A 14,218-nucleotide genomic window follows, 5' to 3' on the forward strand; every position below is an offset into this window, starting at 1 on the left:
TACTCCGTGGGGTCGGTCTCTTACTGAGGATTAACTCTCTCAGGTCGATAAAAGCCTGGATTCTCCTCCTTCTTGTCCTCAAGAGCCCATTTAAAAAAGCCCGTCTGGAGTATACTCCTTTTAAAAAGCCCAAATATGAATATTTAAAACCTCATCAATGCATTCTCAGAAGGAAAAATGTTTTTCTAGCAAACAAAAAGCTTCTTTAAAAGATCAACATAAAATGGTAACAACTCCTTACAAAGTACACACATCCACGATTAAATAATACACGGCATAACAGAATTTTTTAAAATCTTTTTATAATTTCAGGTAGGTACATTGAGCACACATTGCTCTCACCTGCAAGTTGGATGTTTCTGAGCAACTCACAACTTCTTCTATGGGGCTTGAATGCCATGCCATGCTCTCTATTTTACAGCAAAACCCCATTATTGTCAATACTGCAGATCCTGAAATGGCCGGTGTTTGACTGATGCCTCACTTGATAGGATATCATATGCCCGCCCTGGAGCTTACAACAGCCAATGAATGATCAAGACCCACTTCTACATGCATTTTAAGGAATGGTAAAGGTGTGGATGGATAAAAGCCTCAGGACCATCACACACCTGTTTTCATGACCTTTCAACGGCCTCTATGTCTGCTAATTACAGAAATACTCGACTCAAAATCTGTCAGGACACACACTGACAAACTTTTTGACTGATTAAGTTTATAGTGAAAAAGGGTTTACTTTATCGAGCTGAATACTTTTTTTTAAAGCAATGTAAGGCCCTTTTATTTTTCCAGACTTCATATCAGCCAATGGCAGATTGACCGGCCCGGATTACACACGGCACATAGTGCTGCAAACACTTCTTTACTCAGGTTGCTGTAGTCTCATTAGGTTCTGACTCTCAGGTTGGATTTGTTTATTTTCTACAAGCATCTAAACCTATTAGCGAATCTAATCCTCTTTCATCTTCCTTCATCCATTGAATTGGAATTAATTCATATTGGCAAATAAAGTAGCTGTAGCGCGAGCTCCTAATATTGTGTGTGTGTGTGTGAATGGTTGTGTGTGTGTGTGGTGTGTCTTCTTTAGTTTTCGTGCCAGACAAGATACGCTCTTTAAACAAAGAGTATACGTGAAAAATGAATTAATATAAAGAATAATTGGGAGAAAACTGTGCAATAAGGTGATTGTTTTTCTTATCTCCAAAATGACCTGGAACCATTTTCTTAACAGAGTAATGTCATTAAACCTCACTTGCTGCATGAGGTCCTGCAGCAGCAATGAAAAACAAGCATATACAAGCCATATATGAATAATTCAAAAGGCGGGTTGACTTAGCGCATTTGAAACGGAACACAATGATCTTGTTTTTCTACTTTTTTGCGGCTTTAATTTGCCCAAATACTTTTTACAGCTCAACAGTACAATCACAGATTAGTAACTCGTCACTCATGAAGCAGCTAGAGTAGAGAACTGGGGCTTGACTGTTTTACCCTGGGTTTTTTTTTTTTTTACTGTATCTGATGAGGGAAGGGGGAGACCTTTTTATATTACTCCACCAAAAAGATTTGTGTAGCCACTCGAGGGATTTAACCAGGTGACATTTTGGTCACAAGCTCATTTATCTCTACGTTACCCTCATGTCACCCCATTTACACCCTGTGGCAAGATATGCAAAAACCTATTACAAGATGTTGCAGATAGGATTGGCAACTACGCGATGGGGAGAATGTTGAATGCCTTGAAAGCGCTCGGTTTTACATTGAACTAGGAGGTATTGTGAAACAGGGCTTTCACTTTCATTAAGATGTAGGGTGCCATGTAATTCTGGAGAGCAGTGGAGAGGTTTTTAAGGTTGAGTTGAGGTAAAAGCCAAGGTTCAGTTTGATGGAATTAGAGTATAATATAATATCTAATATAATTAGAGTTCCCAACCGCCAATTGCCAGAAGTAGTTTTATTCTGTAGCTAGTAATTTAGTTAAGCACAAACACTTACAGTAAATCAGGTGTGTTTATTTCAGAAGCCTTCAACTGATTTACGGTACTTGATCAAACAACAACAAAGAGCAATCAATGGTATACTGTACTTTTCTTTTTTTTTCTTCTTTTAGCCAAGTTGTTTTCCTGTTTTTCAAAACAGGACCATTTGCATTTAGAAATCCTGTGTGATTTTTGGCCACTAGGGAGCAGAATAACTTGTAATCCTCTTTGAAACCTGCTAATGCTAACACATTAGCAACATTTTTTAATAATAAATAAAAATCCAAGTCCACAAATCCAGCAAACACAGATCAACGTTATCACTCCAGAAGTCATGGGTCGGGAGGTAGCCTTTGTAACTCTTTCCCTCTCATTTAAGCTAGCATTAGCTCGTTTAGTTTCCACCAACACACTTTGGATGTTGGATAGCCAGCACCGTGTGCTGATTCTGATTGTGGTTTAGTGCTGTCCTTGCATATATGGACTTTTCAGCACATATCTGAAAATGACCGACTGCTGTTTTTGCTGGAAATCGCTCGAAATGTGCAGCGTTAGCAGTGAGACTGAACTGTGTTATGGGTCTATGTAGTAGTTGTGACTCAAACTGCAGCAGATGCAGGTTTGTCACATAATTCTCAGTTAAAAAATTACAGAAAACAAAGAAACACAGAATTGTTGAGAAGATATTGTCACAAATGTACTGAATGTTCCTTCTAAGAGTAAGACATACAAAACATACAGTACAAATGATGTGCAAACCCATCAGTGTTTCTGAAAATGACTTTAGATTCTCCATTATCACACGCCTGTTTTCATGAACTGAGCTTTTAACTTCCTTCCTATCTGCTGATTACAGAAGTACTCAAACTAACAGATACTGTTAATACAAATGTTTTTACTCATTAGCTGTTGTTTCCTGTTGTCAACTCCATCTGCTCTTGATGATGGTTAAAGAGTAAAACCAAAAGCTGTTGGCCTTTCAGTGAATGCTCTGCTTAACAGGCAGTGTGAGAAAGCTCGAAATGATCTCTGCATCTCATTATCACCCTGTATTTGGTAATTTCACAGACAGTACACACCCATGTAGTTATCAGGGTGTGTGTGTGCACATGATGGTATCTCTGTCACTGTAGATATTCTTCTTTCCTCCCTCCTCTTCGATGATTAATGTCCTTTTTTTTGTCTTTTGGCTCTTCTCCCCTCTCCTGCTTCAGTCGTGTCTTTTACTCGGTCTTTTACTGGATAGTGTGTGTGTGTGTGTGTGTGTGTGTGTGTGTGTGTGTGTGCCCCTCGCTCCCACCGCTCTGCCCTTTTTTTTGTATTTTGAAACTGCTGGGCTCCGATCGATCTCTGTCTGGCAACAGGATTTTTTTTTTTGCCCCTCTGCAGTTGCGTTTTGGGTCATCCTGTACTTTTCCTGTTAGGTCAGTCATAGGAGAATGACGCAGTGGCTTGGGAAAGATACAGGTGATGTGAGAGCAGGGGAACAGAGACATGAATTACCTTTGGTTTACTGATTAGTCTGTTCTGAGAAAAAGATGAGAAGTTCAGACACCCTTACATGAATGCACAGCCACATGTTTAGACCTATCCACATGCAACATCACATTTGCAGTCAGAGGAAACCTATGAGGTGGCTTGTGTGCTGATTTGGATGGGGGTCAGGTCTTGCCTATGTGTCCTGGGATTTATGCAGTGGTGATCCTCCATGGACAGCTGTAACACCCTTTTTTGAAATATCCATAACTGGTTCTGTGCATTTGGGAGGTCATAGCTGATAAAGATGTATTTATTCCAGTGTACGTCCCGTTGAGTTGGATACTAAATAAAAACTTTTACTTGCCGATAAAATAGACAATCAGTAGTTGTGTTTTAAAGACCAGGGCCTTTATAAGAATGTTCTTAGTACTGGAACTCAGTCTTAAGATCATTTCTGACAATGTTTGGAAGACAAGACAAAATCATGGCAATGGTAGAGGAGACGATGCCAGACAACATGTATTATTCAGTGGACTAAAGAGTGGATTAACAAACAAAGCCGCACATGCTCCTTGGGAGTGTAGCACTGCTGTGTATTGTCCATAAAGTTAATTCAAAGTTTACCACAAGCTTGGACCCGAAAGCATCCCAAACTGCAATTCCCCGACACGACCAAGAGGAGAATCGCTAAAGTCACGGCGAGACTTCTCTTAGAGATAAGATTGTTTCCACGACAAACAGGTTTTATAAAGAATACTGCTCATAAGTGGTTTTCTGCCTCAATCGTACTTAATTAAACTGATCATCATCAAGCCAATTTTATAAATGAGGCTCCAGGATGTCAAACCACTAATTCATGAAAATTGTGTTTCTTTAGTACGTGCATTATATTACATGCACACAGGTACAGTATTTACACACACAGGCACACACACGTACATCAATATAACACACACTCCCATTCTCACTTCAAAACAATGTCATCATTTGCATGCAAAATCCTGTAACCATCCTGCAATGCTGCTGGGAACCCTTTATTAAATCTGCATGTCACAGTTGCAGGCAGTTAACATCACATCTGTATGACTCAACATCTGTAGACCACCAGTCCTTTACAACGGTTGCAAAGAAAACAACTTTGCTCTGTTCAATGTGACAACAGAAAAAAATGATTTGCACTTGTGAACCTTTTCTTCTCTGTCTCCCCCTAAGCTCCCCCAATGATCCGGCTGTCAGTCAACGACACGGTGGTGGTGGACCCCGGGCAGGATGTGCTCCTGACCTGTGAGGTGACATCGGGTTTCCCCCAGCCCACGGTGACGTGGTCGCGTTATCCCGGGCCCCTTCCCCTCAGCGCCCAAGTTCGAGGGCCGAGGCTTTTTCTGCGGGCCGTCACGCCGGCTGACGCGGGCTTCTACAACTGCTCGGCTGTCAACAACGTGGGCAACCCCGCTCGAAAGAACGTCAATCTGGTTGTCAGGAGTAAGTGTGTGTGTGTTTGTTGCTAGATGACAGCGGGACAAGCAGTGGGAGAAATGCTATTGAACATGGGTGATCATGGTTTGCATGTGCATTATTTTCACTTGGCTGCTGGTTTGGATTCAAAATGCTTGACATAATTTATGCTTCTAATTTACCAGCTCTGAAACTATATTTTAAAGGTGCATTATGTGAAAAAAAACCTAAAATTATCAACAGAATATGAACAAATAATAGTTTTGAAGCTTTTGTATTGTGTTGGCGTGATATCTACTGAAGTTAGCATGCTAACTGCCTAGTCCCTAGCCACATTGTACCTCAAGAGATGTTAGTCCGATTAAACAACACCAACAATCTCCCAGTCTGAACAGAGTCGACTAATACGACTGATAGCTTTCAAGGTTAAAGGAGCAGTTAACCGCTACTCTGTTGATATGCTGCCCCCTGTTTGTTTGGAGGCGGCAAATTCTTACATAATGCACCTTTAACAATGTTGTAGTCATTCCATATTTCTTTCCCTTTAAATAGCTGACAGTAATCAAGAGATTATAAAAGCACACTGATTTTTTTTCTCTCTTGACAAAGCAAATACACATGCATACCTAATAGATGTCTGAGTATTCTTAAATCATTAGATCAAAGATACTGTATTTTCTGATTTAAAAAGTACCATCTGTCCAGTCCTTGCTAACTATAGTGTGCAAATGTATTCATGTGTGCGTGCACTGGGAGTGACTGTGTGGCGTGCGACTCGCGAGCAGTTGATCCATCATTACAGAGAGCCGATGTGAATCTCGTCAGAATAGGCGGGTTAAGTATTGCTCTTTTTTTTATAATTCCCTTGCCGTTAAAGCAGAAGCCTTCCATTCTTCCTCCCCTCCGGCTATTTTTAGCCCCTTTAATCATCTTTATTCACTCCAATTAGGTAGACTGGAGTGGAAGCAATTAGCGACAGTCTCTTCTGTTAGTTAACACTGTAGAGAACGTATGCTGGATGGGTTTCTCCTGTTAGCTTAATGGGCCTGAACGCATCATCACACCAGCACAGGTGGCAAGACGATGAGTGAGACACACACACACACACACACACACACACACACACACACACACACACACACACACAGGCACATCCAGTGAGTGCTAAGAGATGGGAATCTGCAGGTAGGCAGGCGACACAGTTGCACATGAATGCACAGCCAGCCACAGGCTCCCACATGGCACGCACACACAACATCGTCTCCACACTAAGCAGGTAAAGTTGCAGGATCATGTTAACCATATGGTCACCGTTTCACATCCACGGCTCCACCCAAGCATCTTGTTAACAAGCTCGAGAGGAGTTTGATTCGAGCTCTCCTCTCCTCCTCGCTGCCTGTCTCTCGCCTTAGTGGGGAAAATGGAGAGCTGTTTTGTATTCAACATGGAAATCTGTTGGGGAAACGCAGCCTTTGAAACTGAAAATTAAATGTGACAGAGTGAGAGTTACTCTTTGTCCTTGATTTTGTTCCCCCCTTCCTCTTTATCCCTTTGTTATTTTATTCTCTATCTCGCTCCTTTTGTCTCTCCCTCCTTCACAATTTGCTTCTTCCTCTCTCTCGCTCTCTTTCTTTCTTCTTCAATTTCCTTTTTCCTTTGGTTTCTTTTTTGTCATTCTGCCCCCTCTTCCAATGCTTCACACACTATGTTGCAAGCTCATCTACCATTCTGTGTTAGCCATCTACCCCCTCCCTCATCCACTTTATTTTTATTTTAATTGACTTTTTTACTCTCCCTGTCTCCCTCACAACTATGTCCATTCTGTTATTTCTAAACCTAGATTTAGTCGGCAGTTAGTTAGCGTTTGTCAAATTTAAATTTCATTCACATTCATATTTAACAAATTTTAACAAACTTTAGTGGCATGAAATGTCTAGATAAATATGTGCTCCTAAGGTAGAGGCAGCAGGTAAGAGACTATTGAACACATACCATAATAATCATAGCTTAGAAGGACCACTCAAACATAATTCTTCCGTAAGTTCTCTCACTAGCACAAGAGTTGCCAGTTCTGTATAAAACGAGAGGCAACAAGCTTTTGTCTCCATTAAAAGTGTGTTTTATTGTTTGCCACGTCAGCAAAAAAGACAGATTAGCCGTTTTATATGCCTGTTCACACATTTTGCCAATAAGAGTGCAAATGTGTGAACCCATTTTTTCTGTCTGAACACAACTGAATCCGAAAGAGCAGAAACTGAACCAGACTTGATGTGTAGGAACCCGACTCGAGCCTGGTGTAGTTAATGTAGCTGAAACGTCTTGGTTACCCAGTCACGCAGTTGTTACCATGGTTATAGCTTGCCTGTTTAGCCTGATATCACTTTCACTTATGTTATTTTTATTTATTTCCTTTCGGATTTAGTAACAGTTGCAGATTGCAACTGACTGAACACACCTCATTTCATGTGAAAGGCCTATTTCTTGGTTTGTCTGTTCTGGGCTACTGTAGAAACATGGAGGTGCAACATGGCAGATTCACTGTAAGGCCATGTAAACACAACCATTATTAGTTTCAGATGATCAATGAAAATGTAATTATAAATGTTAGATTCAATTTCTGCTCCTGAATGCCCCTACATCCTTCACACTGGACCTTTAAGTACATATGTTAAGCGTACTTTAAAAAAAAGTGTTTTTCTCTATTTATTCTTCAATGCATTTAGCTCTTTTCACCGTCGGATGTTAGTGAATATATGTGAGTAAATATTTTGCTTGTGACGTCCCTCCTCCATTATTAATATCAACACTTCCCCACAGCCTTCCTCTTACACTGTACCTTCGGTTTAACGCTTTCTTCTCTCTTCCTCCTCACCCTGACGCCACCGCACACAGCAATGGGCAACCTGACCTTCCAGATCACACCAGACTCCAACAAGGACAGCGAGACCATCCAAATGGGTCGGGACCTCAAGCTGTCGTGCCACGTTGATGCCACCCCGCAGGACAAGGTCAACTACACCTGGTACAAGAACGGCGCACCCGTCTTCAACTCAGATAGCCTGATTCTGCTACGCAGTGACCCAGACATGGCACCTGGCACCAGCAGCTTGGAGATTGTGGACATGAAGTTCAGAGACTTGGCGACCTACAGCTGCGTGGCCAACTTCCCAGGGAGCAGAGTGCCGGAGCTCCGTGTGGATGTCAACATCTCTCAGAGCAGCGGTGAGAGTTTCTTTTTTTTCACGCCTCTGTCAGTCTGAGACCAGTATTTATGACTTTATATGTTACACGTTATAAGGTAGTTATATGTCTAACTTGTACTGTCAAAAAAATAATAACAATTTGATGGGAAGACACATTTTTCTACAAGCAAGAAAGAACAAATCCAAATGTGCCAATTCATTATCCAAGCTGACTATTTCCTGAACACACAGTAAGTTTCGAGATAATTTTGAAAAACCACTCCCGAAAAGGTTATTTTGCCCTATCATTCTAGTGTATCTCCTTTATTCACACTCTTTCTTCTCAGAGTATTGCACTCTATGTACAGTAGAAGCCTGACACATGACACAAAGTTTTCTCCTTTTTGTGTCAGCAAAGAAAGCAACAGTAACCGAGCAACAGAGCATTAAAAGGGTTAGATGGGTGGATGGGTACGTTGCTTTCACAGAAAGTCAGACAGCAGGACATCCCTCATGTAAATTTGCAACCAGAGTGATAATAGACTTTTGCAGTGTATCCTTGGGAAAAAATGAATCATTTCAAGAGAGAGAAACTCTTAATTTCCTCCATGGATTATACCAAGGAAGAGAGTGTCCATTTTCCTAAGATTGCACTGTAAACCCTGCGTTGGTGAAATCTGAGAAACTCCAGGTTAGATGGACAGTGTATTAATTTAAACATTACATAGTTAATATTCTCTTTTTGTTTCCCAATCTGCATGGTAGTTTGACTTTTTAACAAACAGTGACATCCCTCTCTGTAACTATCTCTCTATGTGCCTTACCTTCTTGTTTGATGCAACACAGAGAATTTAAGATCACAGCGGTGTATAATAATAATGTGTATGTGTGTTTCTGTGTTCATTCTCATGTGTGATAAAATCTTAATGTGAGCACTTAATACTGAGCAGTAATCTTTTTTAATGTCCCTGCGTTGCATTGAAACTCTGTGATTGTCCAATAAAGTTAACCTTGTAAATGTCACTTTCTTTCATACCTTTTTTATTCTCCGTCTGTCTCCGATATCTAGTTTCTCTGTTCACACCGTCTGTAAATGTTTCAGTCATGTCCACCTTCAGACATGTTATATCACGACAGCCTTCCTCTTCTCCATTGTGCACTTAAGCACTTTTTTATTTACCCTCACGATTAAGAAAGATGAAACTGAATGACTCATGCACTTTTCTCAAGGTTTTTTCTTTGGGCTTACATACAAATGTATTTATATTTTAAAAAACAGAAGTCTGAAATAGCTTTCTATTTAAACAAAGATCTATCTGTCCCTTTTATTCAACCTTTACAAGCCACAATATATCAGATTTTCCTTTTTGGCTTTTTTGTGAAGCGTCTGTATGAATATTGTATGAAGATTGTTTTCCTTTATTGCAGCAATTTGTATCATTGTTAAGAAAAGTCATACTTTTCAAATACATTATTCATGTTTGCTGGAGTTTATGTAAAACAGAAGAGACTTAAACTCCCTCCTCCTCTTCCCTTGTGTCCCCTCCAGTCTCTCCTCCGATGCTGTCGGTTCCACCTGGAGGTCAGGTGGTCAGCGTGCGAGAGGGAGGCAACGCTGAGCTGGCATGCTTGGTGGTGGATGGCAAACCACGTCCACCCGTGCTGTGGTCACGGACAGAAAAGGACCTGCTGATGCCGTCAGGGGCGACCATGGTGGAGACGCCCGATGGCCGCCTGAGGCTAAAGAACGTCAGCAGGGACATGATGGGGCTGTACCGGTGCCAGACCGCTCCGTACAACGGACTGAACATCAAACGCAGAGAGGCGCAGGTCCAACTCAATGTGCAGTGTAGGTATCAGTACAGAGCAATGTTTGGTAGGCATCATTTAGGATTTAAGTATAAAGGATACCTGATGCCTATACCTCCATAGACCATAAAAACTTTCTCTTTGTTGCCATGGTAATGTCAGAGCTCTATTAACACTGCACTTTTCTGGTTCCCCTCCTTGAATAATGGTGTAATCTTAACACTTTTTCTCAAAACGGTGTACCCCAAAGATGGGTAGGGAAACGTATGGTGATGTAAAGAGTGTTTAAAAGGCAGAGAGAGAGAATGAGAACACACCTCTATGGCTTCAAGGAGGTTTTTTGCTAAACCTGCCCCTTCCCCTTCCTCTTTGTGAGCACTCCAGTGGGGTCTGTCATTAATAAAACTCCCGGAGGACGGGCTTTGAGAAAGGAATAAGATCTGTCTTGCTAAATGTAACACATAATCTCGATGCCTTTCCCTCCCATGGGGTTACCTACTTTTACTTACTTCTGCAGTGCTTGAACTGTGCTATATAGGGATGGCAGGTTTGACGACTCTGCCTGCACACTCTTAAAACTGAGAGAGCGTGACATGAAATACAAAAATGATTTGGATTCCAGAATCAAAACATACATCCTCGTTTATGCTTTATCAAACCATACAAAATCACTTGTCCCCAAGGCTGCATGTGAATGCCGTCTAGTTGCTTTTCAACTGCATTACTTTTCCTTGTTTTTAAAACAAAATCCCACTGCTTTTGCTTCCAGGAAAACAGCGTACGTATTGGTAGCAGGGGGGGGTTACGTCTATAATGTATGTACACCCTGTGGGCAAAATCAGCACACCACATAGAAGTTGTCATCAGCCACAGTAACACGAGGTCCCCTGCTGAATTTCCTAGCGAGTGACAGTGTTGTCATTCATATAGCATACTGCAACCAACGGGCAAAATCAAACATAATAACCTAAAGAAAATAATCCTTACAGAGGATAATTGGGAAGAGTCTGAGCTTCTGTGTGACACCACAAGCATACGAACGACTGCGGTGAGCAAAAAATTCAAGTGAAGTTGTTCTGGCTCTCATCCAAGATGCTCGATAAGTTCTGAACTGAGGAGTCTAAGAAAGTCTAGCCAGCTTGTTGTCTGTGCATCCATTGTTGGTACAACCTATCAAAACAATCCAACCTTGTAGCTATTTTTTTTAAATCATAAAAACTTAACATTCACTAATTTAAAATGTTGTTAGATGAATGAATAATGTGCTGTTTTGGTTAAAGCTTTCACAGCAGAGTATCACTGCATTGGTAAAAGCTTGATTTAATCAAGTAAATTTATGTTAACAAGAATTCAGTGTACAATACAGCCCTTTCAGCACACTCCCAGTGTGTCCTGTGTACAAGGTCAAGCTAAAAGGCTAATGCTATTAAAGTAATGAATGTAGGCTACAACATATTAGAAAAACATGAGGATGAAAAAACAAGTTTTGTGCATCTAAAACACATAAAAGCACAAACGGCTCAAGAAGAGATGAAACATGAAAGCGGTCTGCATTAATGAAGCTGTTTAACTTTGGAAATGTGTTTTTCCTGAACCAAAATTCTCAGATTTACAGTTTAAGTCATGGTATCAGATTTCTTAAAGGGTAACTCCACCAATTTCAATTTGTATAAAGCCTTTTGTGGCTCCAGAGAAAGCTGCAAGTAATGTCAATTTCCTGCAGTTGCATTGTGGGTAATGTAGGCACCAGGTTTTTTTTACTACATATTGTCTGAGAGTAATAGGCCTGGTAGGACTAATTTCCCTCTTTGATATATATATGTGTAAAAAACCCACCCAAAGTCTCTTCTCCTCTCCTCTCCTCTCCTCTCCTCTCCTCTCCTCTCCTCTCCTCTCCTCTCCTCTCCTCTCCTCTCCTCCTCTCCTCTCCTCTCCTCTCCTCTCCTCTCCTCTCCTCTCCTCTCCTCTCCTCTCCTCTCCTCTCCTCTCCTCTCCTCCCCTCCCCTCCCCTCCCCTCAGCTCTCCTCTCCTCTCCTCTCCTCTCCAAGAAGGATTTACAGGGCTCGCTAATGCAGGCGGGGCGGAAGGGCAACACTCTGTGAGCTCTGCTGTCCGCACCGGCCGAGGCTGATTAATGGACCAGGTGGCCACCCCACTCTGGACAGAGAAAGAAACAGAGAGATGACACAGATACATGAGCAGGACTGAGAAAGAGAGAGAAAAACAGGGTTAAGAGAGAGCTTGAAACAGGAAAGTGGGGTTAGGGATGGTGGGGAAAGGGGGAGGCAGGGCACGGCTGAGGTGCTGAGAAAAAGATTGGATGATTGGGAGGCCTCTTTTTTGGGGTTTTGTATCTCCCAGTCTGTCTGCCCCCCCCCGGCAGACAGACTGGGAGATACAAAACCCCAAAAAAGAGGCGAGCCCTACTGTTTATATTTCCTCTCTTCCATTTAACTTCATTTGTTTATTGTATGGGGTTTGTTTCGCCTCCTTCCATTTAGCGCTGCTGATCAATGCGAGGGAAGGATGCCATCATTTTTTTATGGCAGATATAATTAAATGGATACGCGCATTCTTGCAACTCACGCCTCTCCCACTTCCTCTATCCGCCTCGCATCCCTTCTTTGCTTGCCCACTCTCCCTCTGAGAGGTGGCTGTTCTTCCTCATTGCCGTTCTCATCATCATCAATCAGCTAACTGCTGGCCATGAGAGAGGACCTCTCTCCGTCTTGTCATTCCCTTTCTGCATCCTGCATTCTCCCATTCTCTCCCCACCTCCCGTACTCAATCATCGACTTCTCTCACTCTCACGCCGCACTTTCCCCGTCATTTGTCTTCTTCATTGTCTTCACCTTTAGGAGCTGTTTCTCTCTCCCTTCATCCCACCATACTCACCTCCTCCCTCTCTCGGTCTCATGTAAATTGATTTTCTCTTTGTGTAATGTAAATGTTTGGCTTGGTCACTGTTGCATTCCCGGATGGAATCCATTTTGCATTCAATAAGACAGATAGCGATGGTGTGTTTACATGGATTATGGTCCTATGACTATGAAGCATTGCATTGTGGTGCCGCAAGTCTCAAATGAGTAGCAAAGAGATGCAAAAAACAAAGCTCCAGAGAATTTGACTGTTAAAAAACTTACATAATTGTTGAAATGAATCCTCAAGGCATGGTAAGAGCTTGGAAAAACTTGTCAAAACTCTACTGAGGATGGGATGATTTATAAACTGCTCACAAACCAGCTCACAGCACACCTCCTCCTCTCTCCCTCCTCCCGCCTCCTCCTATCACTCCCAAGTTTGCCTGCTTTTTCTTTACCCTTGCCACCTGTTTCCAAAGTCAGATAGCCATCAGTATGCATATGTGTGCAGGGTATGTGACCATACACTAATCAGTCCATAGGATTACAGTATGACCTTTGACCACCGTCCCATCCCTCAGCTCCATCGCATGGTGCTGCAGGAAGTGTAGGTAACACAGTCATTTCAAGAGGTCAGAAAACACCCAGAAGTAAATGACAAGATTCTGTAAAAAATAAGAAAGTGGGAAGCTGTAAATATGTTGCATGCACAAGCTGGGAGACTAGTCTAAAAAAACAAACAGGCAACACATGCTGAGATGTTAAATGTTATGGAGGTTTCCAGTCCTTTTAACATGCAGGTGCTCACTCATGTTCCTGTGACTGGAGTGCAAGCATAGAATGGTAAACTGTGGATTTGGTTTGGCTGTGTGTACCCGTTCTTATAGTAAAAAAAAAAAAAAAAGAGGAGTAAAGGCTTAACTCACAGCGAGAATTCATTTCTTCATATTTTATTCATATGTCTTGTTGTATATGTTTTGTTTTGTTGTGTGTCTTGAACGCACAAAGTTACAGTTTTGGAGTTTTTATTAACTTTAACGATCGTTGCTGTCCAGTAAAAAAAAAAACACTTCTTTCTAAAATGTCAACTTTTCTTGAGCTGAGAAAAACAGACATGTTTTCAGCTTTGTGCCGATGCATTTTTCAGATGATTCAGTGGCTTCATGAATAGTTTGTGCGGCATAAAAAATAGAATTGTCTCAACTCGTAAAGGTGCACTCCTTCCTTTTATCGAAAAAATTCCAAAAACACCAAATTTGGAAATAAATGGTTTTCACTGGACAGCGATGCTATGTCAAAATGTGGGTAACACATATATAATAACCATTGTTTATAAATGGTACATTTAGAGTGAATTAAACTTGGCATTGTTTGCGATTTCGCGCCCCCCACTGTTTCTAAATGCAACACCACTGTGGTAAACGCAGACCTCAAAACTGGTTTCGTTGTTCAG

At 41.6% G+C, this 14,218-nt stretch overlaps 1 protein-coding gene across 1 annotated transcript in view; it reads left to right on the plus strand.

The window, feature by feature from the left end:
• Positions 1-14,218, plus strand: part of mdga1 (MAM domain containing glycosylphosphatidylinositol anchor 1) — a 179,956-nt gene that overhangs the window by 119,214 nt on the left and 46,524 nt on the right. Inside the window, exons 6-8 of the mRNA XM_073464950.1 lie at positions 4,671-4,940; positions 7,806-8,135; positions 9,645-9,944. Of these exons, the coding sequence (XP_073321051.1) occupies positions 4,671-4,940; positions 7,806-8,135; positions 9,645-9,944 (900 nt within the window). The remainder of the gene's footprint in view (positions 1-4,670; positions 4,941-7,805; positions 8,136-9,644; positions 9,945-14,218) is intronic.

Source organism: Pagrus major, chromosome 4 (genome assembly GCF_040436345.1).
Source record: "Pagrus major chromosome 4, Pma_NU_1.0".
Taxonomy (NCBI): domain Eukaryota; kingdom Metazoa; phylum Chordata; class Actinopteri; order Spariformes; family Sparidae; genus Pagrus; species Pagrus major.